The sequence below is a fragment of the Myotis yumanensis genome, unplaced genomic scaffold (genome assembly GCF_028538775.1).
Source record: "Myotis yumanensis isolate MYYU_CA2020_CCGP unplaced genomic scaffold, mMyoYum1.0.hap1 SCAF_8, whole genome shotgun sequence".
Taxonomy (NCBI): Eukaryota; Metazoa; Chordata; class Mammalia; order Chiroptera; family Vespertilionidae; genus Myotis; species Myotis yumanensis.
This window is the reverse complement of record NW_027223759.1, coordinates 38,985,851-39,012,526: the sequence shown is the minus strand read 5'-3', so window position 1 is coordinate 39,012,526 and position 26,676 is coordinate 38,985,851. Positions and strand designations below refer to the sequence as shown.

The 26,676-nt window shown below is 35.3% G+C and overlaps 1 protein-coding gene across 1 annotated transcript in view; it reads right to left on the bottom strand.

Annotated features, from left to right (window-relative positions):
• Positions 1 to 350: 350 nt before the first annotated feature.
• Positions 351 to 26,676, bottom strand: part of CWC22 (CWC22 spliceosome associated protein homolog) — a 53,431-nt gene continuing 27,105 nt past the window's right edge. Inside the window, exons 9-20 of the mRNA XM_070422647.1 lie at positions 24,340 to 24,475; positions 24,040 to 24,246; positions 23,883 to 23,945; positions 18,733 to 18,837; positions 17,082 to 17,163; positions 13,349 to 13,409; positions 9,217 to 9,294; positions 8,725 to 8,877; positions 6,156 to 6,283; positions 4,255 to 4,356; positions 3,944 to 4,164; positions 351 to 1,193 (exon numbers count right to left, since the gene is read on the bottom strand). Of these exons, the coding sequence (XP_070278748.1) occupies positions 607 to 1,193; positions 3,944 to 4,164; positions 4,255 to 4,356; positions 6,156 to 6,283; positions 8,725 to 8,877; positions 9,217 to 9,294; positions 13,349 to 13,409; positions 17,082 to 17,163; positions 18,733 to 18,837; positions 23,883 to 23,945; positions 24,040 to 24,246; positions 24,340 to 24,475 (1,923 nt within the window). The 3' untranslated portion in view covers positions 351 to 606. The remainder of the gene's footprint in view (positions 1,194 to 3,943; positions 4,165 to 4,254; positions 4,357 to 6,155; positions 6,284 to 8,724; positions 8,878 to 9,216; positions 9,295 to 13,348; positions 13,410 to 17,081; positions 17,164 to 18,732; positions 18,838 to 23,882; positions 23,946 to 24,039; positions 24,247 to 24,339; positions 24,476 to 26,676) is intronic.

Sequence of the window (26,676 nt, the reverse complement as noted above, 5' to 3'; positions counted from 1 at the left end):
ATTAATCTAGCAGTCCAAAAAGAGCTGTTATCAATGTGAGAAGTCCTAATTATAAATAATATAGCTGTGTATTTGTCTAAAGACCAATATAGACCTAACTTCAGCAAAACACTTGTGAAAAAAATTATATATACCTCTTTTGTTCAAGACACAATATAAAACTTGAAATAATTCCTCTATTTAATAAAAAAAGGAGACTCCTCAAGAAGGTTCATAGCATCTCATTAACAATGCAAAAATGTTAAACTGAAATGGCTTATTTATTTTGGTCAGTAAAAATTATAACAGTTCTATGACAACTGGGAACATTATCAGAAAAAAATCTGTCAATGAAAAAAATCACTGATTCAGTAAGTATTTAATCATTTTATTAACAAAATATATGCCAGAAATACATCCCTCTCTGGTGAAACTTTTCAAATAATTTTATGTGGAGAGCCTTGAGATGTATCAATTATATAAACCATATTAAAATGAAAACATTTTTTAAATGTACAATACAAACCAGTACTTTGTACAATTCTCTATAAAGTTCAATAATCAATGTAAAAAATAATTTGTTTCAACTGAATATAAGGCATGTTCAGTTTCTGTAATTTTGTAGAATTACTTTTTTTGTTTTGTCGGAGACTTCTCTCTCCGCCGGTCCTGATTTTTCTTTGATTCCCTGGATTGTTCAGAGTATCTGCTAGATTTTTCCCATCGCCTCTCAGCACCATTCTGATACCTATCTTCATCGCTTCTAGAGTCTGAATGTTTTCTATTCTTTTCTCTTGACTTTGATCTGTCTTTTCTTCTAAATTTTTCACTGTCCTTATTTCGGTACCTACGCTCATTTTCAGAAAAAGAATTTCTTCTCTCTCCTCTCCTCTTTTTCAGATCACCATACTCATTTTCCAAATCCAGATGCATTTCTTGGTCTCTATCATTCATGACTCTACTGTAACTATTTCGTTCAGAAGGAACACCTTTGTCTGAAGTGTATTTTGTTACAGGATCTCTCCAATTTGGATCCCTTGAATTTTTATCTCTGAGTTTTTCTGATCTCCTTTCTCTTTCAGTCCTTGTTTCTTGGTGCCTTTGCTCTGATCTTCTTTCTTCTTGCTTCCTATCATGTATTTGTTGTTTCCTGATCAGTTTATCTACTTCTTTGCTTCTGGTGTTCCCTTGTCCCTTCTTTCTTATAGCTTTAGCTGTACATGTAAAATGAAATATAGTTAGTTTTAACTTTAATCTTAATTTCATGATTTAACAATCACACTCATTAATATAATGTAGGTTTACTAATTCAGATAAACTGGATTCAAAGCTAAATTTACTGAATGAAAAGCCTAATGACAGAACATTTCACAAAATATTTGAGAGTATACAATATGTCAGCACTAGTTACTGAAGTATTGTTTTGATCGTTAGACTCAAAATAGTGAACAGGAACTTTAATTACAGCAAATGTTGTAAAATCTTTTATGAAGTAACTAAAATAAAACATTTCCACTTACAAATTTTATTCAAAAACAGAAATTCCAGTCCATGTGAATTATTGATACAAAATATTATGTCAGATCTGGTACATAATCAAAATACTAATGACCGATCACACACACCAGCAACAATCACTTCCTAAGGTGAGAAGAAGTGGGATGACTGGGTTGGCCTAACAGCATAAATATATGTATTTCAAATAATCTTCTTCCTATAAAAACAAGTTTTGCTCTCAATGCTATTAGAGAAGCACCAGCTGTACCAGTAGGAGGAGCCAGGGTAAGATATACAATCACAGGCTTCATATGAGCCACTATGGCTTGATTTTGAAAAAAGCCTTGAACATCTTATTTTACTGATGTCATCACAAATATAAATGTTAATTAATTACAATAAAATAAACTTACCATTTTAAGCTATAAAACAAATTTAACTACTTTATCTGTGTTACTTAGTTTGGGTACATAAATCAAAGATGCTGAGATGACCAAAATTTCTGTTGCATTCGGATGTGTACAGAAAGAAGAAAACAGGGTGGAAGATCACCTACCCTCATCCTACTCCACCTAAATCTCTGTACCAACCTGTATTTCCTCGGCCAAATGCCTACCCTTGACAGTCAGTCGGTTTGCCACTAAGGATTTATTTCTCTGGTTCCTATCAAACAACTCAGCTGAGCTGCAGCTACCCAAGCAGAAACCATCTGGCTCTGTGCGAAATCATGTCCCTCTGACCCTACTCCACACTGCTCTCACTGCTTTGTTGACATTAAAACCTGTGCCATATAATAATGAGCAATTTCTTCTCTCTTTCGTGTCTGCTTTACAATTTTCCAATTTGGGGGCAGTTCATATTGCTTTTAGGCTATATAATATTTTATTAATAAAACTGGAAGCTCTCTACTGAAATTGTAGGATGAGGCAAATTAATTTTGAATCAGCAAGCTTCCTTATTGCAGAAATCCATGCTGTGTTATCATCTGTTCTCAAAACAGATATCATGAAATAACAAATTCTTTAGAGTTAAAAGAGGTGAATGTTAAATGAACAATGTTAGCATATTTCAATTCAAGAAGACTTCCTGTGAGCAAATGGAATCTTGCTCTAATAATATAAATCACTGAGAGTCCCACAGTTCTTGCTGCCATATAATATGTAAAATACTTTGAAGTGTAATAAGCCAGGGAATGAGAATAAAAGACCAAGCTTCCAACCTTCTAAGGCTATAGGGAAAAGTACTCCCTCTCTGAAACAGAGATGAAAATACTATATGAGAGAAGAAAGCAGAGCTGAACCTGCAGAAAACAACACAGAACTTTTCAGAAAATAGCACATTTGAAAAAATCCTTTACTATAGCACTTCCAGTTCCAAGTAAAATGAAGAAGGCCAGTTGAAGAACAACTAGAAATGCTGGATATAAATTTAAAATCTCTGCTTAAAGGAGGTAAAGATCTTGAACTTGAGATGCTATAAAGAAAGGCAGTGCCCTTAAGAAAAGGGAGAGGGGTATGTCCAAGGAACACAGGAGTCAACTTGAAGGAACTCCTAATTGCCAAAGCTGAAATGATTTTAACAGCAAATAAAATACAGTATTGGATTTTAACCCACAGAAAACAATAAACATCCATGAGTCCACAGTGATAAAATATAAAGTAAAATTATTAAGTAAATGGGGGAAAGGGACAACTCTTTCTTACAGAAGAAATTCAACTATTAAATGTAAAAAAGAGACAAGTAGAAAAATCATCATTTGGCAAACACCAAGTTCTTTACTTAAAAGCAGTATTAAGTGTCCCAGACAAGATCCAAAGATGGATGCTAAAAATGGAGAGTGAAAGTTAGAGATTTGCGTAGCATCAAATTATCTCCCTGCAAGATCTAATTTATAGAGAAAAATCTTCCCATGAAGAAATTCAACAGACATCACCTTAACCAAGTCATCAAAGTCAATGTCACCAATAAGATACACCAATATTATAAATTCCTCAATGAGATGCACTAAGAGCACATAATTTCTATGGTATTCTAGCCAAAAACACACATTCTCTTTATTTGGCTGTACACTTATGAGATACACACTAAATGTGTGATACATGTCAATAACTACCATAAAGTGTCACTATTAAAAAAATTAAAATTTCTTAAAACATAAACATCAGGAAGGCTCCTGTCAACTAGAATAGACATTATGAATGGTATTTCAGTCACCATTCAAATAAATATTTACCAATGAAGTATCTTCATTTTTATGAAAAGGCTTCCAAAGGTAATCTTAGCATTGTAAATGTTAAAATTTACTATAGACTGCAACAATGGTCGATGATCATTTATATTAATTGTGGCTTTTAAACAACTGAACTCTAAAATAAATATAAAATGAAATTATTTACTTCTCTCACTGTAAACATCACCAGCAATATATTTGTTAGAAAAGAGCACGATGGGTGATGGGTTTCAATACCTGAGGCAGAACTCTGACTGCTGGCGGATGAGGAGTCGCTGTCTTCGCTGGAAGACTCTGAGCTGCTGTCACTGCTGTCCGAACCAGAAGCAGAGGAGTCGGACTCTGCGGAGGAGGATGCGGAAGAGGAAGAGGAGGGGGAGGAATTATTTGGCTCAATTTCTGGTTTCTGTGCCACAATGACCTTTGGTGTATTTTTGAGATGCTCACGCAATTCATCCCTAATTAAAAATATAATGTTAGATTTTGCTTAGAAGGAAATTATGAGGTAATTTTGTAATTGAAAATAAAATTCTAAAAATAATCCTTACGTTAAACCTCCAAGACCTATAGAAGTAAAAAAGTTGATGGCAAAACGAGTGTTTCTGGGATTATCTCGGGGTAATAACCCTTCGAAGAATGGCTGTAGGGTTCTAAAAAAGAAAAGAAAAGAAAAGAAAATGAACAAAAGAGAACAGATTGCTGAAAGATAAAGTTCTTTACTTAAAAGCAAAATTCTCATACAGTCACTTTTCGGAGTTTCTACGTATTAAATTAGTAAATAAAATACAACCAAGTAAATGATTTATATAATTTATTAGGTTAGGCTACATGGTATCTAATGAAATGAGTACGGACACTCATTAATTTACTAAACTTGATTTCTATAAAAGGTTTAAAAAAACTTTTTCATATTTACACCCAACAGAGTAGATATATGTATGTAACATACAAACATATATCTATGTTCATATGTACATGTATATATGTGAATGTATATACAGAACAGTAAAAAAATTCTCCATATACACACACACACACACACACACACACAACCACACACACACACACTACTGTGCAAGGCACTGGGGGAAGGGAAAAATTATCAATAAAAGGGAGAAATCATGTTTATTCAATGACCTATTGATAACATATCCTTATTATTTCTAGGAAGGGGCACAAACAGAAAATATTAACAATATGTGGTTTTGCCCTAACCGGTTTGGCTCAGTAGATAGAGCATCGGCCTGCGAACTCAAGGGTCCCAGGTTCGATTCCGGTCAAGGGCATGTGCCTTGGTTCCGGGCACATCCCCGGTGGGGAGTGTGCAGGAGGCAGCTGATTGATGTTTCTCTCTCATCGATGTTTCTAATTCTCTATCCCTCTCCCATCCTCTCTGTGAAAAATCAATAAAATATATTTTTAAAAAAACCACAAAAACAAAAAAACAATATGTGGTTTTGAGTACCATAGTGAATGACTAACCAGCAGGGCAGGAAAAAGTGTTTCATAGAAAAAGGTGACAAGTAAGAATGAGAGTTTGCTGGACAGAACAAGGGAGGAATTCCCAGCTCTGGAAATAGAGGTAACGAGGAGCGAATGAGCCAGACCTGCTTTACTCTCTGGGCAATGTTGGTGTGGCTGGAGCACAGCGCACTGCAATGGGCTTCACTAGGTGAGCCTGGGAAAGGAGGCAGGGACCAAGAAATGAGTATACAAGGCCCAGGAAAATGGATGGAATAACACAGAGAGCATGCAGAACTAGGACAGACCTATGGTGTACACTGGAGAGGCAGGCTGAGGATAAGAGACTGAGAGGAATAAGGTAGAATGGGAAGAAAATGAGGAGCCACAGTGAGCACAATGGTCAACTCTGTAAGTGAGGCTGAGAAGTCAAGGGACATGAGGACCGAGGAAGATGACTTGACTTGGCAAGCTGTCACTAGAGAATTGAAAGGAGTGTGAATGGAGAAGCCAATGTGAGCAGCAATGGGCAACCTGCACAAACAGCAGATGAAGCTGGAATAGAGGTTACATAATAGTCCTGGGACAAGACCCTAGTACAGTGTAATGATACATTACATATTCATCTGTATATATTCACAATTGTCAATGATAATAAAAAAGTTAATTATCATTCTAGGGCTCAAAATTAGGGTAAGAACTCTAAATACTCATTACTGAAGAACTCCAATGAGCATATAAAAGTAATTTTCTGGGTTTTAACTAAATTAAAAGAGGCATTAATTCTGTGTTTTCTCTACTGAACTAAAAACCATCACTAAAAACTGCATGTTGTCCTTGGCCACACATGAGATTCAGAATGGTAAGTAATGAAGAAAAGTCCTAGGGGCATAACTCTTGCTTTACCAGCCCAGGGTTGACATGTCACTGAAGTGAAGGAAAACCCCGGAGGACAGTAAGAATAAAAAGTGCTTAATGATAAACTTACTCATCCTTTAATCTTGCATTAAGTTTAGGAAGACCCATGTATTCACACAGTTCTTGGAAAAATATTTTAACAAAAATCCTACTGGAGGACGTAGTGGTTTCTTCACTCAGCTTTATACATTCAAGAACCTGAAAATTAAATGAAATAGACAATTTAATTTTGTTCAAAAGATTAAGACAAAGTGACCAATATTCATACTCAAACTTTCTCTTGAAATGATGATTTAGTCTCATCTTCAATCAGAATTATCTCTGAATAACTTCTCTAGTAGCGATATGTATTATTTCTTGGCAAAGATTAAGACAATTTCTCTGTGCTAATTTTTAGAATGTTAAAATGCTACAGAAATAGAATTCATTCTCTTTCTCAAGTACTGTGCTTTTTAGAGCAGGAATATATTGTCTTGAGTGTATAATGGTGCAGCAGAGATTACTAGCTCCTAAGCCTCATCAAAATGTGTGTATATAAGGTTTTGAGGCAAAATGCCATATAGAGCGTTAGGCTATAGTTTTGTACAGCACATGTAATATGCGACAAAAGTAAAGACAGCAAGAGTGATAGTTTATCCTAAATAGTAAGACTGAGGCTTAAAAACTGAAGCTCATGTTGATGTTTTACAACAAACAAAAATAAAAGCACCCTCCAGCTTGTTGAGTTATGTGTTCTAGGAGCCCTGGTGCTTTAATTGTAAAATTTTAATTTCATTTTCCCAAAGAGGGGAAAAATAAGTTTAAAAAAATTACGATTTGGCTCCTATGCTAGCTTACAAAATGCCTATTAATGTAGCTGGATATACTTAGTACTTAAAATATTACAAAAATCTACCCAATGTTTATAAGCTCAATGATGTTGCTTCATTCTTCCATTAGATTCTGGTAGTCAATAATGTGATCCTCTTCTTTCTTTCTTCAAGGATGCAATTTCTTTCTATTGCTGGCTGAATGAACAGCAGTTATACAATAAATGCCAGCTTAATGAATGCATTTCAAATTGTAATCAAGCGGCCAAAACCGGTTTGGCTCAGTGGATAGAGCATTGGACTGCGGACTGAAAGGTCCCAGGTTCGATTCTGGTCAAGGGCATGTACCTGGGTTGCGGGCACATCCCCAGTGGGAGATGTGCAGGAGGCAGCTGATCGATGTTTCTCTCTCATCGATGTTTCTAACTCTCTATCTCTCTCCCTTCCTCTCTGTAAAAAATCAATAAAATATATTAAAAAAAAAAATTGTAATCAAGCGTACATTGACTCATTAAGATACTTTTCCTTGTTCTAACTATGGTTATAAGAATTCCTCCCTAATGCTTACCCAAATTCATTGTCTACTAAAAAGAACATGTCTTATTAGGACAAACATTTCTCTCATGTCCCTCGGGAAACAAGCAGTAACTCAGAAATGCATGACTACCAAACCTGGGTGCATATTAATATCAGTGTGTACACATGTATGTGTACAAAGATAAAAATTTACAATCATTTCCATGAAAATACTCACAGCCATCGCTATTAAAAAGCACCAACATGTCTAAACTTTTAATATCATCCAGAATGGTTACATTCATATATTTATGCACTTAGCTTTTTGACTCCATGTTATCCTATCTAATAAAAGACAAATAGGGTAATTAACCGTACTTCCGATATGCTTCCCATTGGCTAATCAGGACGATATGCAAATTAACCGCCAACAAAGATGGCGGCTAATTTGCATACTGCAGGCAGGGCAGGAGAGTGCCGTGCCGCCTGCCCTGCTGCCATCCGGGCCTGCTATCTGCGACCTGGGCAGCAGGCGGCCCGTATGGGACCCGACCCAGGGCTGGCGGATGCTAATGCACCAATCCTCCACAGGCCACGCCCACAAACAGCCCTCCTGCGGGGATCCCGGGTTGTGCAAACTATGCAGCTAGGAGTGGGGAGTGGGGCCGCTGGGAGCAGGGCTGGAACTGCCCAGAGTTTGTGTCAGGCAACCCAGAGCGGAGTGCGAACTATCCCGACCAGTAGCTGCTTGCTCATTCACTCATTCACTCATTCATTATTCACTCACTCAGCAAACCCTCTCAGGTCCCTGGCACCAGGACAGGCACTGAGGTTGAAGCAGGATAAGACAGAGCTATGTCCTCAAGATGTTAGTAATTCAGTAGGGCAGCAGGCACATGAACGAGGCAGTTGTATGTACAGATGCAGTGTACTGGGTTCGGTGAGGGCTGTAACTAACGCCGACTTTGTTCTCTTGATAAAATGGGGCCTCTGGAGCCAGGCCGCCCCAAGCCTACAGGCCTGTGCCTAGGCCAGGAGTGGCCAGGGTCCCGGAACATGACAGAGGGTGCAGGTCGGGCTGAGGGGTCTGGCCCCACTCCTCACCCTCACCCCTGAGTGCACAAATTATTGTGCACCGGGCTATTAGTATGAACATAATCTCAAAGATAGCTATTATAATAAAAGTATGTTACACATTTTGTTTTAAAGTACATTTCCTACATAGAAAAAGTAAGGGTATATTATACTTAATACACATTTGAGAATAACAGGAGATTAGGAAGGAAGTATAAACACTGAGCTCCATCTACTTACACTCCATGGAAGTGAATCAGTGTATAGAAGATGAGCAAACATCTTAGCAACATTTCTCAATTTGTTTGTTTCCAAGCGATGGATGGTATCATACTGTTCTTTGAATATACTTTCAAAGGATTCCATGTACTCTTTCTTTAGCATGCAAAATCGCTATTAATTAAAAAAAATTGAGAATCAATACCATTATGAATCAAAAGTAAATATTTTGTACATCTTTTTGTGCTATTTGATGAGATGCTCAAATAAGAAATGGGGTGACACTGGATCATAAAACCATATAGGTTTCAGTTGTACAATTCAATAAAACATCATTTGCACAGTGCCTTGTGTGCCTGTCGCACTAAGCAAAGTCTCTTTCCTTCTCCATTTTCCCCTCTTTTGCCCACCTCCACCTATCTCCACCCCTCTTTCCCTTAAGACACTGTTGTCTTAAGAACAACCTTAGTGATTCCATTAAATTCCAATAAGAAAAAGAAAGCTAGAACGCACCCCAGCTAATAAGCCGAAAAATTTCTCATATGTTCTTTGTTGAGCACAGCAATCCAGTATCATGTTGCAGAGTTCTTTCTATTTGGAAAACAAATAACAATAATGATTCAAAACACAACGAATTCATGTTGTATGGTAACTTATCAATATAATAGAGACATCTAAAATTTTAAGTAAGATTTTTTTAAAAAAAATTCTAAGACTGTGAATTTTAGTGATTAAGACAAAAAAAATTAATCTATGCTAAGAGTAGTTTTTTTAAAGCCTTCAGTCTGGCAGACAGTTTCCATATGTCATTCATGTTAATTAGACTGATTATAAAATTCTAAATTTATGTAAGTGTGAATCACTTTAAGAGAACTTAGTATGTGCCTTCCTGGTGTGGCTCAGTGGTTGAGCATTGACCTATGAACCAGGAGATCACGGTGTGATTCTCAGTCAGGGCATTTACTGGGAATTGAGTCCCAGTGTGGGGCATGTAGGAGGCAGCCAATCAATGATTCTCTCTCATAATTGATGTTTCTATCTCTCTCTCCTCCCTTCCTCTCTCTCTGAAATAAAAAATATATTTTTTTTAAAAAAGAGAACCTAGTATGTATATGAAACAGACATATCAAAAAAGATATCGAATAAACTGTATTCTAAAAAGATTCCATACAGAATTCTTTTAAATATAGGTCACCAATATGATATCTCACTAATACACCTAAAAATTAAGCTATACACCTTTACAAGTTTTAAACTCTATTATTAGGAAATATATTTAGTTTAGTATGGAAAAAGCAGAACATTATGAGTCTTTACAGAAGCGTAAATAGGCAAAAGTTTCAATATTTACTTAAATGACACACTGGTTAATAAAGAAAAAAATATATTTAAAAGAACAAAGAAAAAGATCTCTATGGCTGAATTTTCTAGCCTCAAAACAAATGTTTTACATACAGATCTATCTACAGCTTAATCTATACAAATAGATGGAATCATTTCATAACTGCTGGAATAATATACTGTTTAATCAGCTATGTATATGCCTTGAAAATTCTTCTGTGAAAATTCTGTTAAGCTAGTAAGTCCAAGAATAAATCCAGGTCAAGAAATATCATTCTAAATTATTTATAATGAACAAATACTATTTATTAATTCCTGAAATAATCCTAATGAAATATGTATTGATTATAGCAATTTTATTAGATGAAGACATTGAGGCAACAAGGTCAAATCAATGGAGACAAAATAAAAAAGACATAAATTCATTTTCTGACCACTGCTGTAGAATTGTCTCATTTTTTTCTACGAAATACTTCTTATTGGAAAGTTTAAAATTATACTTTTCAAACACAGTAACTGCAATATATTTGCTTTCTATAAACAGAAAGCAAGCTTATAAAATATAATGTATAACCTTTTCAGTTCATTTTTACTTTTACTTAATTTATCTTTATATTTTCAATGAGCAACTCTGACATTTTGTCATATTTAATAGCATGAGCTGCAACCTAAGTAGATATTGTAAACACTTTAAAAATTAGGTCAATATATACTTACTACACCTATTTATGTACAAGGGAGAGGAAGGGGACCCTGGAGAAGCACAGAATACACTCTAGATTGTTCTGTCCAGGAGGGTAGCCTGCAGCCACATGCAGCTATTTAAGTTTAAATTATTTGATATTACATGACGTTAACACTTTAGTTCCTTGGTCACACTAGCCACACTTAAAGTTTTCAAAAGCCATTTGTGAGTAGCGGATGCTCACTGGGCACAGGAGAATATGAATATTTTCACCACTGCACAAAGTTCTTTGGGAGAGCTCTGTTCTAGAAGCTGATAATCTATATATAAAACAAGCTACTCAAAGGCCTCACTTCACAATACAGAGTAATTTTTAGATATCTTTATACTGACAGACTATTATTTTTTAAAAGATTAGTCACAAGTTACCTCAATTAAATAAATGTATAAGTTTTGAAAAGATGTACTTTGTCAAAATTTAGAATAGTACTAAAAACTGAAAGATGTTTTTCTGACTTCTGCCTTAGTATGTTAATTTTATATATTAAAAGGCATTTTCGGCTTTTCTACCAACACTGTATTTTACAATAACATAAGAGTTAATCAGGTTGTAAACACTGTAATATGGTAATATGCTGATAGCATTGCTAATAAAGCTGGCACTAGTTATAAAACAAATTACTTTCTTCCCTAGACTAAATGCAATTACAAGAGTTATTCCCTGTGGCTTATAATAATTAAATATTTTAACATTTTAATTAAATATTATAGCAGTTTTAGGAGAGTCTTTTGAGTGCCTAAAAATAGATGCACTAAGACATTCATCCAAATGTTACCAAAATATGTTGAGGTTAGTCCTATTATTATCCTCTGGATTAATATTAATAACATTTATAATGACTTAATTATATCCTCAAATAATGTGACAAGATCATACAGTAATTTCAGTTTCAAGTATAATTTTAAAGGCTAATTCACAAATTTATTTCTTTCCAATGACAACAATCAAGTGAACCTAGAGTATGAATAGGTACACTATTATTAATATACTAGAGGCCTGGTGCACAAAATTCATGCACTGGTAGGGTCCCTAGATCTGGCTGGTGATCAGGGCCAATCGGGGCCATCCTTCCCCAAACTGCCGGCTGCCTGCTGGGGCCTTCCTTTGTTGCGTGCCGCCCCCTGGTGGTCAGTGCACTATGTAGCGAACGGTCGAACTCCCAGTTGGTCAAACTCCAGAGGGGACAATTTGCATATTAGCCTTTTATTATATAGGATTAGTAAACAAATTTTAAGAGGAAAAAATAATTTTTTTAATTTGAAAAGAATAATTTATTCTCAAAATTCCATATTATGGCATTTCAAGAATAAATCTACATTTTAGAACAAAGTTTGGCAAAATTTTTCTGTAAAAGGTCAGATAGTAAATATTTTAGGTTTTGGGGGCCATTCAGTTGGTCTCTGTTGTAACTAGTCAGTTCTACTGTTATAGGGCAAAAGAAGCCATACATAACCAAAGGACATGGTTGTATTCCAATAAAACTTTACAAAAATGGGCAATGGCCTGGGCCACAGTCTGCCAATCCCTGTCACAGATCATATTTAAAGCCTTAAGACATACTCTCTCTCTCCCATTTGTTTTTGGGAGGCAACCTAATTTTTGGAGGCCTTGCTTTGGCAAGGCTGAAAATAAAAAAAAGCCTTACAACTAATGGTAACTTAGCTCAGATAATTAAGTTCTTTTAGAAGAACTAGAAACCAAACAGCCTGTTAGACTCTAGCATCTGTGCTGGGTCTAGCACATGTAAAGCAAGGTGTGAAAAACAAAACCGCAAAGCCTTGGTTCAGGTTCCAAGAATCCATCTGTAATACTGTCAACAATAAATATATAAATAAAGTCTAGAGGGACTGGGAGTAACATACACAAGAGCACAACTAGAAAAAAGTAGCCAAGATAATCTACTTAGTCCAGTCTTTATTATCCTTAGCATTAGAGTTCTATGATACTTTCAACAGTGAGGTATGCTCAGTTAAAAGACTATCTAAGTCCTAGGGGCTAAACGGGTCTAATATGTACTTTATAGATATTAAATACCTGACACTTTGCAGAGTGCCTGACAAAGTGTATATGAATACAATTTGTTGAATGAATGAATGAAAAACCTGATATAGATTCTCTATAATTAATGTAACAACATGTATATATTGATCTTCATAATTTCTATCTGAAAATAATGTTTTAATACATAAAGCAGATAGACCAGATAATTTATTAAAGAACAAATGTCCTATTGTACTTAAGCCACATTTTGATTTACAGTAACAACTCAGAAATTTATGTAAAGTGCAGTAACCTCCTTCCTTTTCCCACATCGCATTCAAGCAGCCAATTTAATTCACTACGAGTAACATATATGAAACACACCAGGACTCCTAAGTTTCGAGTTATTTTAAATTTTTTGAGTTATTTTACATTTTGATTATAAATTTTAGAAAAATCTAAATTTAAATAATAAAGATTTAGTACTAAGTTGTAATTTCAATTCATGAAACCTACTAATTGTCCTAAACATTTTTATAACCAATATATTTCCTTAATAGGAAAAAAAATTAACTTACTGTTTGGCTTTCAGGAAATTCCATTTTCAGCAATTTATGAGCACATTCTTCAAAATCTAAACTGCAGAGATAAAATGCTCACAACCGTTAGGTTAAAAACTTGCAGCGTAGTTAAATTGTAGTACTCATATTATATATAGAAGAAACTTACTTTAACAATTGTATTAAATACTTTTTATTATAATTTCATATTATATTATACATATAAAAAAGACATAGCTCTTAACTCTACAAAGTCAGTACTGATAACATACTACAATATGGATAAATCTTAAATTATGCTAAGTGAGAAAAGTCAAACACAAAGGACCACATATAGTATGATTCCGTTTATATAAAATATCCTGAATAGGAAATCCATATACAAAGAAAAGTAGACTTAAATTTTTATTACACTACTAAATTATTTCCATTTCTCTCTAATCCAAGTCAGGAAATGGTAGAAGATGCTCCAGGAGCCCAGCATGACATCTAGTGCTTAATCACCATTTTTACAAGTTATCTTGATTCATACCCAAACATGGGGCTTCTATATCCATATGCTTCACCTAAGACAGTGGTCGGCAAAATGTGCGGGCGTGCATGTATAGTGCGATTGAAACTTCGTGGCCCATGCGCAGAAGTCTGTATTTTGTGGAAGAGCCACACTCAAGGGGCCAAAGAGCCGCATGTGGCTTGTGAGCCGCAGTTTGCCGAAAACTGACCTAAGAGAATTATCAAACTCAATGTGAACTTGATTCAGGAATAATGCTAATATATTTGGACTTTTTGTAGAATTTTCAAACCCTAATTATTTTGATAACAGTGATATCTGTATTTATCAGCTCTGTTACTTATTGTGTTTCATAAGCACAATCCTATATAATAAAAGGCTAATATGCAAGTTGATTGAACAACGGAACCACTGGCCGCTATGACGAGTACTGTCCACCAGGGGGCAGACACTCAACACAGGAGCTGCCCCCTGGTGGTCAGTGCGCTCCCACAGGGGGAGCACCACTCAGTCAGAAGCTGGGCTCATGGCTGGTGAGCGCAGTGGCGGTAGTGGGAGCTTCTCCTGCCTCCATGGCAGCACTAAGGATGTCCGACTGACGGCTTAGGCCCGCTACCCCCAAGGGCTCCTCCCAGAGGCCCGAATTTCATGCACCGGGCCTCTAGTAGGATAATAACCCAAGATGATACAATGTAATTGAATTTTTTAAAAAAACTAAAGTGGAAATAATTTACGTTAGGAAAATTTATTTATCAGGAAATAACTTTTATAACAGATAATATTAAACAATATTTAGCACTAAGGTTAAAATATTTAAGTATAATTGACAAACTTTAATAACAGAGATACCAAAAAGTACTTAAAAGGATGTGACATTTTCTTTTCTAATATATTATTTCTAAAATATGCCTACCTATTTATCCAGTAAAGATATACTACGGGCACAGTAATATATATTCTATAGTTTTTCCCTCACCTAACATTATATCAGACCACTTGCCCATATCAGTAACAATGCTCCATTAGCCTAATTTTCTTTTCTTTTTTTATCCTCACCTGAGAGTGTTTATCGATTTAAGAGAGAAAGGAAGAAGGAGAGAGAAACATTGATGTGAGAGAGAAACATCAATTCATATGTGTCCTGAGCAAGGATTGAACCCAAAACCTAGGTATGTGCACTGATGGGGAATTGAACCCATAACCTTTTGGTGCATGGAACAACACTCCAACCAACTGAGCAACCCAGCCAGGGGTAGCCTAATTTTCATGGTGGCATAAACTGGACATTTTGATTACTTGTGTCAAACAATAAGATTGTCTCCTTTTTTTTTTTTACACTGAACAATTCTGTATATAATTTTCTACCAATATGCATGCCTTTAGGAAATATAATAATGAAAAAGAAGGGACAAATGGAATGGACACTAAAACCTTGATTCATGTTACTGAAAGGCTTCCCATAAAGAATTTAAATTCCCACTAGTAAGGTTTATATATATAATTCACTAAAATCGTCATTAGTACTGAGTACTGTTGCTTTAATGAAATAAACCACTTCAGTTGTTTTAATGAGGGATAACATCACTTATTGGTGATATGTCTTATGACTAGTATTTTTTATGTTTTACAATCCATTATATGAATCTGCCAACCATATCCTTGAAATACCTTTCTATCTGTCTTTGTGTTTCCTAAAATCTGTATGAGCTTTTAAGTATAATAACCTTTGTCATATATATAAATAATTGTGACTAGGCATTTAGAGGCTGAGAACTCTTAACAAACACCAATACATAAGGCAGTAGTTACTATGATGGATATCACTACATAATAGTGGCTGTTACTGTGTCTTAAAGCTTTAAATTTAAGTCTTTTCTGTAATTCAGAGATTATTAAGGTTAGGTCAACTTAAAAAAAAGTTGCTTTTAAATAACCTTTCAAAGAGCTCCACTGTAACTCTTCAAAGTTACTGTTAACAGCAATATTAAAACAATAAATCTGTTGTTTACAACTTACTACTGTTAATTTTCTAAAAAAGTATATACAAATAAAAGGTCAAACTCCTAAAACAGTTATCTATAACAAAAATTCTCATCTTCCATTTTAATTCTGCATGAAAAAAATATTTAATAGTTTCTTTTTCTTTCATGCAAAAGGCAAAGCAATAGGTAAGGATAAACCAAAAAATTTCTAACCAATGTTTGCTATTTAACTTTTCTTTTAGAAGATGAATCTAAGCCAAAGTTTTCAGACAGAAAAAAACAAGATGACTCCTACTTATGAATCATTATTGCTATTACATCATACTAAATGGAAATATACACAACCTAGTAACAAAGCAAAACAGAGAAAACATTTCTCCTCCAGAGTAAAATGTAAACACTGCCCACTAAATCAACAGATTGACGACAAACAAAACAACAGATGTACTAAACATTTTACATTTTCATTTACTTTTCTGCAAAACCAAACTCACAGGCTTCAAAGGGAATAGGTTTTGTTTTCATAGCATGATAATAGTTCTTACTTAACACTGACTCAAAGGGTCCTAAAAACCTTCCTAAACCTAATTTCTATTTCTATACATTTCTATTTGCACAACAAAAATCAGTGTCCAAGAGTTAACATAACAGTGCTTCTCTCCTTAGAACCAGAATTAGAAAACAAACAGAAAAATATAAAATATTAAATTTCCACTATACAATTAATACTGTGCTAGTTCTATAATATATACTTGCTTTTAGGTTTTTATTAGTGCTATCTAACTATAAGAAATGACATAACTAGACTGGCTGGTGTGGCACAGAGTTGGGCATCGACCTATAAACCAAGAGGTCATGGCTCGATTCTGGTGGGGGCACATGCCTGCGTTCCAGGCTTGATCCCCAGTGTGGGGTGTGCAGGTGGCAGCCAATTAATTATTCTCTCTCATCATTGATGTTTCTATCTTACTCCTTTCTGAAATCAATAAAAATATATTTTAAAAAAAAGAAATGACATAACTAAAACAAACAAATAAAAACCCATTTAATTCTATAACACAGTTAGATCTTCCAAGTAAATAAAGATAATTTGCTTTTGAAGCAAAGAACCAAGAGTACAGACCTACCAGCTTGGGCTTGGGATAGAGTTTGAGAATTACTAACATAGCATCAAGTTTTCTATCATCAGTTTCTAAAAATCCCATCTCCTTGTTCATTTGCTATCAAAAGTAAGAATTAACTGAGATAGTTATCTTACCTTGACTGAATAGCAAGATAAATTGTACGACGAAATGAGACTAGATTAATTTCTGTTTTGTCATGAATAGTCACTTTTTGTCCTGAAAGAAACAAGAAAATTATGCAAGTATGCAAATAAATGTGAAGAACTGAAAATGTATTTCTGTATAATAATTTTCTAATTACATTTAGAATCTATGAGTTTAAAAATAACAATATTTTTTTCTACAGTATAAATTAGTATTTGTAGAATTCAAAGTAACTGTTTCAAGTCTATTATCATATCTTAAAATACTTTAATAAGTTTTGTTAGCTCAAAGAAGTTCAGAACCAAGCCAGAAAAGCTACTTTTGTTTCTGTGTCACTTGCTCATTTAGACACTATAAAAGGCTGCACCTATGATATTGCTCAGTAAAACATTATTTGCAGAGCTCTAAAAAGTATCTTCATAATTTGTAAGAACTATAACTTATGGGTAGAAGTAGTTTCAGAGAACACTGGGATTATTGTGACAAGTTGGATGGGTCCAAAATATGTGTATTTATTAAAATTTTCTTGTATCTAATGAATGTTAAATATTTAATCAGTTTTATTTGAACAGTAACCTATATAATAAAAGGCTAATATGCAAATTGACTGAATGGCAGAACGACCGGTTACTATGACGTGCACTACAAGGGGGCATATGCTCAATGCAGGAGCTGCCCCCTAGTGGTCAGTGTGCTCCCACAGGCAGAAGCTGGGCTCACGGCTGGTAAGCGCAGCACTAGGCCGTCAGTCAGACAGCCCCTGAGGGCTCCTGAACTGTAACTGTAAGAGGGTGCAGTCCCGGGTTGAGGGACCCCCCCACCCCACTCTGCTGCCAGTGCACAAATTTCATGCACCGGACCTCTAGTTTTCACCTAAAACAAAGAAATTCTAAAGTAAAATATAGTACATGGATAGCAAGATCTTTTAAACAAATAAGACAATAGAGCAAAATTAAACTTATTTTTATAAAATACATTATAAAAAGCAGTTACACTTTAAGATAAGACAGAACTAAATATGTTATGCCTTAAAAGGGAAAGAGATAGTTTTAAATTTTCAAATATGTAATAGAAGTAAATAATGACCAGTGTAGGCATGTTCTGATGTTTTAACTGAGACTCAACCAAAGTAGTGAGCTAATTTTTCTGTGAAATATAAGGTAATCAAAGCTGGAGAGGAAGAACATCATGCCTATTTTTGTATAAATATAGATTTTGGCCTCCCAACTTTATTTTGTCAAATGAACAGCAAATATCAAGTCATTCTCATCTGTCACATTAATGCTAGGGTTACATAAATCATATGCACTCAACATGAATGTACCTTATTCATAGTTTATAATCAAAGACAGAAAATGTCAAATTAAAATTATGCTGATGTTGAAAATGTATTTCCTTGTTTAATACTTGTAGAGTAAGTTTTTTAACCTTGGCAATACTGACATTTTGAGCTGGATACTTGGTTGGAGGAGGGGCAGTCTTTTGACTTGTAATATCGTTTAACAGCATTCTTAGCCTTTATCCAGTAAATGACAGTAAAGAGACCCTCCCAACTCACACACATTGGGAACCATTGTTTCATTAGAATCAATTCAATTTCAGAGTATTTTACAGTACTATTTAAGTAAGCTATACTTTTACCTTCTTCGTCTTCTTCTCCCTCTTCCTCCTCTTCCTCCTCCTCCTCTTCACTACTTCCAGCATCTTGATCTGTGTTTGAATCACTATCTCCTTCATCAAGAATTTCTAAAAACCAAAGTAAATTTAGGAAAATATCAACAAGGAAATGATACCCATTGCAGTTCCTTCTTCAAAGACAATTCTCAGAAATCTGTTTATCAACCAATACAGATAATAACAGAGGCCTCCTGTTATTGCCGAGGTGATCAGAGAACATCATAACTAATTTGACTAGAAAGAGCCATGTGTCATTCTTCTGACAGAAAGTGACCATGAAACAAGGGGGGATGAAAAAGAAAAAGTAGATGGAAGTTTCCAAAAGAGCAAGAGCATACTGGAGTCAAAATATTCCTAGTTTATCATCAGAAAGAAGACAGTATATTACAAAAAGCTAATCCTTGATATAGAAAACAAGAATTTAAGCTAAGAATATTTTATGAAAGACAAAAAAAAAAAAAGAAACCGTTGCATAATTTAGCATTCATTTTAATGAGATTTTTATTAAAAGATATACCTATTAAATAGAACATTACACTCAATCCAAAGACTTTCTATATATAAACCAAAAGCCAAAGTTTAAAAAAGCCTTTAGGAAAACTGGTAAGATGAGCACTTCATTGGATTATCACCTCTTAAAATACAGCTAGCTCACACTCAGAACTGGGTGAAAATAGTGATGTAAATAAGAGACTACATAAAACAAGTAATAAAAACTAAAATTATATTTTGTTCAATCACATGTGTGCTCTATTAGTCTGATGAAAGATTTTACAAACCTGGCCAACATTTCATTTTCTTCATTTCTATTATGATCAGAGAATTTTTAATAAAATGTTTTGGGGCCAATTCATTTTTAGAAAATTCTAATGTCTTTCTATTTACTAAGCAGTATACTAGTATATAACTCAGGAGCCACATACAATATTGAATGTTAGTAGAGAACGTCATGCTATCAGGAATAAATCATTGTACAAACAGGGAGACTTGTAATTCAGACCTTAGCCAATATACAAATATCCTCAAGAATATTTCTAACAAATTTAGAAATAAACTGAAGTGTCTAGTTTATTATAATATAATATGGTTTTAGACAGACTTTTCAAATGAGGAAACTATTTAGTATTCAATAGAATGAAGACAGGCACTCCTGCTGTTTTCCCAAATGCTGCAAGACCTAAAACACAAGTACACCTGAGTCACTCTAAGGTGCTAATTACTAAAGCTGTGCCCACTTCCTGCTGTGACCATTTTTTTATGCCAGCTCTAGAAGGATATTTTATGAAAGAATGAAGGTCAAATGAATTGTCTAGTCGTTTACATCATCCTCTTCTCATCTGTTCACTTTAGAATCTACTTACTGAAAGCATTTAGGCAATGACAATTAGATTTCATTAACTGGATAAAGCAGTGGTTTCAAAGTATAGTCTGTAAGTCTCTGGGGTGGGGAGGTAGGGATGGAGGTGGGGAATCACTGATACCTGTCAGGTGGTCTGTGAGGTTAAAACTATTTTCATAGTATTACTAAGACATCATCCACCTTTCACTATGCTGACATCTGTAATGATGGCCCAAAACAACATGGGTTAAAACTGGGGCAACCTGAGCACAAATCAAAGCATCAACCTGCACTAGCAGTGGTGTTCTCTGCTGTTGCCACACTCTTAAAGTAGAGGAAAGCCCGTTTCTCTTAACAATGACCCTGACAAATTATTGATTTTATTAAATTTCAGCCCTTGGTAGGTCTTTATAATAATCAGAGTAACAAAACATGAAGTTCATATATAGGACTGCTGTTAATGACAGACGTAAGATGATGGTTATCTCAAAGAACAGCACTTATGCAATCATTTGAGTTTCAAGATGAATCAGCTTTTTTCATTTTTACTTCAAAGAATGGCTCACAACCTATAGTTCTCCTCCTAGGAGCTTTCAGAGCAGTGAGTACTTTTCAGATAAAATCACAATTCAGGAAAATAAATCTATAAAGTTATCATAATATTATAATATTTAAGTGTGTGATATAATAATATAAACATAATTACATAACTAGCCCTGAATATTAGCATTAGGAAATAAATGATAGAAATGTGAAACAAAATAGTATTATTGTCTAAATACTAGTTCTGTGACAATACAAAGCACTGTATTTTATTTATCTTCACACAAACAGGGAACATTTACTCTTACATCAAATAAGTAACTTCTTCCAGGTCACTTAACTAGTAATGGCAGACAAAATACAAACCAAATTCTGTCCAAAGTATATACTTACAATATATTAATGGTGTACAAACTAATTATGTATTTATTAATCACTGATATCTAGCACTGTGATTGATGTTATGAGAAGGCTATCAACCTGCTCTCAAGAAATAATAAAATAGAAGACTTGGAAACCAAGATGGCGGCATAGGTAAACACAGGAAATTGCTGCCTCTCACAACCACTTCAAAAATACAACTAAAAGACAAAACGGACGTCATCCAGAACCACAGGAAGGCTGGCTGAGTGGAAATTCTACAACTAGAAGAAAAGAGAAAAGCACACTGAGACTCCGAGGAGGTGTGGAAGAAAAGTGCAGAGGTATGGAGGCGCACGCGGAAAGGGCTAGAAACTGAGGACACAGCACACGTGGAAAGGGCTGGCAGCTGAGGATGCGGTTGTCTTTTTCAATCGGGAGGGAGTCTCAAGCTCCTGACTGCTCTGAACTCCAGTTCCGGGCGAGTCTCTGGGGACCCAGACTCATACAGGAGAAACTGGAATGCCTGGCATGGGTCGGAACTCAAAGGCGGCTTTCTCTCAGAGGTACTTGCAGCGATTACCAGGACACTGAGAAGCGGGGCCTCTTAGGGTAGGACTGAGGAGCAGCCATAGCTTCTTGCTCCGTCCGCCCTGTTGATCCCCAGATACCCCACCCCACCCAAGCTGTGCACAGAGGCTTTTGCATATGAAAGGCCTGGCCCTTTGCAATCTGAAAATTACCTAACAAACTGCAGCTGGGTCAGAGAAACCCAGAACTTCCAAAAGAAGGCCCAAGGCCCCACAGCAGCTTGCACTGCTTCACAGCTGGGCTCCTGCTGGGTATCCTCAGGCAGAGGCTAAATTAGCACCTCCTTAGAGATCCAAGAGCCAGTGTACCCAGTGGTCAGAGTGGGACCATCCAGATTACAACTCCTCAGATCCATAAGGGACACACTCAGGGGGCAGACTCAGTGAGCACCAAAGCCCCACTGAAGCAAGTCTTGGCCCAGAAGGGTGTCTCCAGCACAGAAGTTCTCCCACTGCAGACACAGCTGATTCTCACAGCCAATTGGCCTGGAGGTCAAATCCTCCCAGCTTTACATACAACAATCAAGGCTTAACTAGAACAAGACTGTGCACAAAGCCCACAAAGGGGTGCACCAAGAGTGCCCACCTCAGGTAATTGGGGAGGCTGAGCCGCTGGGCCCTACAGGATACCCAGCACAGAAAGCCACTCTATCAACACAGGGAAGCATAAAAAATGCGGAGACAAAGAAACAGGTCACAAATGACAGAAATGGAGGAAAGCAAACTACTGGATATAGAGTTCAAAACCACACTTTTAAGGTTTTTCAAGAATTCTCTAGAAACCGCCGATAAACTTAGTGAGACCCTCAAGAAATCTAGTGAGACCCTCGAGGTTATGAAAAAAGACCAACTAGAAATTAAGCATACACTGACTAAATAAAGAATATTATACAGAGTTCCAACAGCAGACTAGAAGATCGCAAGAATCAAGTCAAAGATTTGAAATATGAAGAAGCAAAAAAACACCCAACTGGAAAAACAAAAAGAAAAAAGAATCCATAAATATGAAGATAGTGTAAGGAGCCTCTGGGACAACTTCAAGCCTACCAACATCCGAATTATGGGGGTGCCAGAAGAAGAGAGAGAGCAAGATACTGAAAACCTATTTGAAGAAATAATGACAGAAAACTTCCCCTACCTGGTGAAAGAAATAGACTTACAAGTCCAGGAAGCGCAGAGAACCCCAAACAAAAGGAATCCAAAGAGGACCACACCAAGACACATCATCATTAAAATGCCAAAAGCAAAAGACCAAGAGAGAATCTTAAAAGCAGCAAGAGAAAAACAGTCAGTTACCTACAAGGGAGTACCCATATGACTGTCAGCTGATTTCTCAACAGAAACTATGCAGGCCAGAAGGGAGTGGCAAGAAATATTCAAAGTGATGAATAGCAAGAACCTACAACCAAGATTACTTTACCCAGCAAAGCTATCATTCAGAATTGAAGGTCAGATAAAGAGCATCACGATAAGAAAAAGCTAAAGGAGTTCATCACCATCAAAACAGTATTATACGAAATGCTGAAAGGTACCCTTTAAGAAGAGGAAGAAGAAAAAGGTAAAGATGCAAATTATGAACAACAAATACACATCTATCAACAAGTGAATCTAAAAATCAAGTGAATAAATAATCTGATGAACAGAATAAACTGGTGAATAGAATAGAATCAGGGGCATAGAAAGGGAATGGACTGACTATTCTTGGGGGTGAAAAGGAGTGTGGGGGGTGCGAGAAGAGACTGAACAAAAATCGTGCACCTATGGATGAGAACAGTGGAGGGGGGGTAAGGGCAGAGGGTGGGGTGGGAACTGGGTGGAGGGAAGCTATGGGGGGAAAAAGAGGAACAAATGTAATAATCTGAACAATAAAGATTTAATTTAAAAAAAAAGAAAAAAGAAATAATAAAATAATAGCATTTAATTGAATAATAAATTGCATGTCATTTAAAGTAGTAATTCTTAGGTGGTAGTGAAGTCAAATAAAGTGTACTAGTAATACATGAATATTTTTAAGAGGGCTAAAAATTAAGAGTTACACAATTAAAACACAGGGAAAGAGGAGATAAAAAACTGAAAATAATTTAGAATGAAGTAGTACATTGGACAAGCATTAAACAGAAAAATAATGCATACAAAAACAATGAAGAACATGGCTTCAATAAAAGTAGAGATTTAATTAGGCGAGGTCAGTGATCTATATATATCTTTCTATCAGTATTATATAACTGCAAAAATTGCTTCAACTTATCCAAAATAAAATCATTTAATAAAATTCTACATACCCTTCTTAATAGCTTTGTACTTCTCTTCATTCTCCATAAAATTAGGATCCATCTTGAAAACATCTTAAAAAAATAAATTAAAAGTTTAAGTAAGTTTTTATTTTCTGTGCTTACACTTTTTGGTCCCCTACTTCCTAACCATCACCCCCTAACTTACTAAGAACATCTTCTGGATTATAGTCATCTTCAAGAGGAAGCATGTGGGTGAACTGATCATCTTCTTCCACTAAGTCAAGTCCTTCTAGAATAACAGGGTGGTCCTTGAACCCATCTTTCCTTACAGCAAACATCACTTCAATCATGTACTGAACTCTTTTGTCTATTTCAGACTCATGGAGAATGTTTCGAAGGCGTTCAAATATAGCTAGGTTAAGCAGAAAGAAAAGACAATAAAATAAGTAATAAATATTATAATACTCAAACAAAAGCTGGATATCAAAACAAGGATATACACTACCATTGATTCCTCTTGGTGACACCTGTGTTAATTTGAGGCCACATTCCTTGAGAAAACCAATAGCTACTTCAACACTATCATCGGTTGGTCTTTCCAGGAGCAAAGTGAGCATCTCTAAGCATAAAACTTCATGTGCCTTAAATAGAATAGAGACATATGGAATAGAGAAAATGTTTTAACATTTATAAGCCTAGTATTGACAGTAATTTAAGTTACTAAATCTGTTTTTTGCAGTGATAATATTGTATTAGCAAAGTTTTATAATGTATATAAAAACACTATATGAAATACAATTTTTCTTTTGCTTTCATTATGCATCTGTTAAGAATTCCCAAATGATTATTACAAAATTCCTAGTGTATTGCACTGAATAAAACTATTTGACTTACCTCCAGGAGAAATATTCTTATACATAATATAAAAAAATATAACATTTATTATCTATAGGAAATACAATAATTAACCCCAAAATATAAGTTAAAATTCTTTAATCTGAGATATTTTCATAGTCACTATATTAAGAATAGTGATTCTTTATAAGCACAGATATTTATATCCATTGTCCATTTCATTTTATCAGCAACTATTAGATAGAAAATAATTCTTAAATTACATGCATAATTATTTTATCAGAAAATATCTTAATTTCTGGTATGAAATTATAGTTTTAAATATATCTTTTATTTTTTAAACTAAATCAAACTACTTACACTGGCCATATTAAAAAAGTTAACACCTATAAACACTGCAGGGTAGAGTGGAAATAAAATTCTATTCGAAAGCTTTGCTGTGAAAAAGAACTAGAAATGTTCAAAAACACTATACATAAGCCTTTTTGAAGTCGGACACTTATTTAAGATGGGGAGGGTAAAAGTCTAAATTTCAACTCAAGACATTATTTTTTTTTGCATTGAGCACAAGATAAAAAATACATACTACTTTTTATGGGAGGGGGCAAACAGTCTTATAAATTACAAGAAAATATCACCCTGTATCACAGTTGGGAAGAAAATATTTATCATTTTAACAGGTTTTTTTTTTTTTAATATACTTTATTGATTTTTTACAGAGAAGAAGGGAGAGGGACAGAGAGCTAGAAACATCGATGAGAGAGATTGATCAGCTGCCTCCTGCACGCCCCCCACTGGGGATGTGCCGGCAACCAAGGTACATGCCCTTGGCCGGAATCGAACCTGGGACCCTTGAGTCCGCAGGCTGGCGCTCTATCCACTGAACCAAACCAGTTCGGCTTTTTTTTATTATTATTATTATTTTTTATTTTAACTGTTTTTGACAATGCCAAAGTATCTCTAATATAAAGTAAGATACACATTATAAAACTGAAACATATAGCTGTGCTGACATAGACATGTGATGTTTTTATAGTCTTAAACAGCATGTTATTATTGTTATAACTAGTTAGGTTACAATCTAAAAGGTTTCTAAGAGTAAACACTGACAAGCATTTCATATAGAAAATAATTAAATTAATATTTATGGTAGAGAAATAAGATAAAAGTGTGATTTTAAAATTTTTTGTATAGATACCATTAAACATGATAATACATATTGAAAAAAACTTTGAATGTGAATAAGAACAATTTTACTATCTCCTTCAAGTTGAAACAGAATCAAAACTCTCAAATAGTGATTAAATACAAAATAAACACAAAACTGAATAGATAACATTATTTGTATTTAAAATTACTTAGTCTACTATCCTATATAATAAAAGCCTATTATGCAAATTGTCCCCTTGGACGGTCATTCGACCCGGGAGTTTGATTGGGAGACCAGGAGTTCAACTGCTCACTATGATGTGTGCTGACCACCAGGGGGCAGCACAAAACATGGCAGGTGTAATCGATGCAGTACTGGCAGTGGGCAGCAGTGGAGGCGCTGCCGGCCCCAATGAGAGTGGGACCGTGGTGGAATAGTGGAGCAGGTGAGCGAGCAGCACCAGGCCAAGGCGGGATGCCAGGTGGGGCTGCAGGGTGGGGACGTGAGCTGGGGCCCGATCTCTGCAGGCCACCCCAAGGGACCCCACCAGTGCACAAATTCATGCACCAGGCATCTAGTATTTTATAAACTGATTCTATGAATATATGACTAAATGTACTATATATACTAGTTGCAGGGATCAGGAATTTTTATTATTAGATATTATTAGGTTCTCATGAACACCACACCCAGGGGGAAAAAGTGGAGGAAATTCCAACTTTATTGCTTTATAAAAACAAGTTCTATTACTTTCTCTGAAAAAATGATTTGTAGTTTAGTGACCATGAACAGAATTACGAGATCAATTTGATAAAACAAGGTCTGGTTATTCTTCAT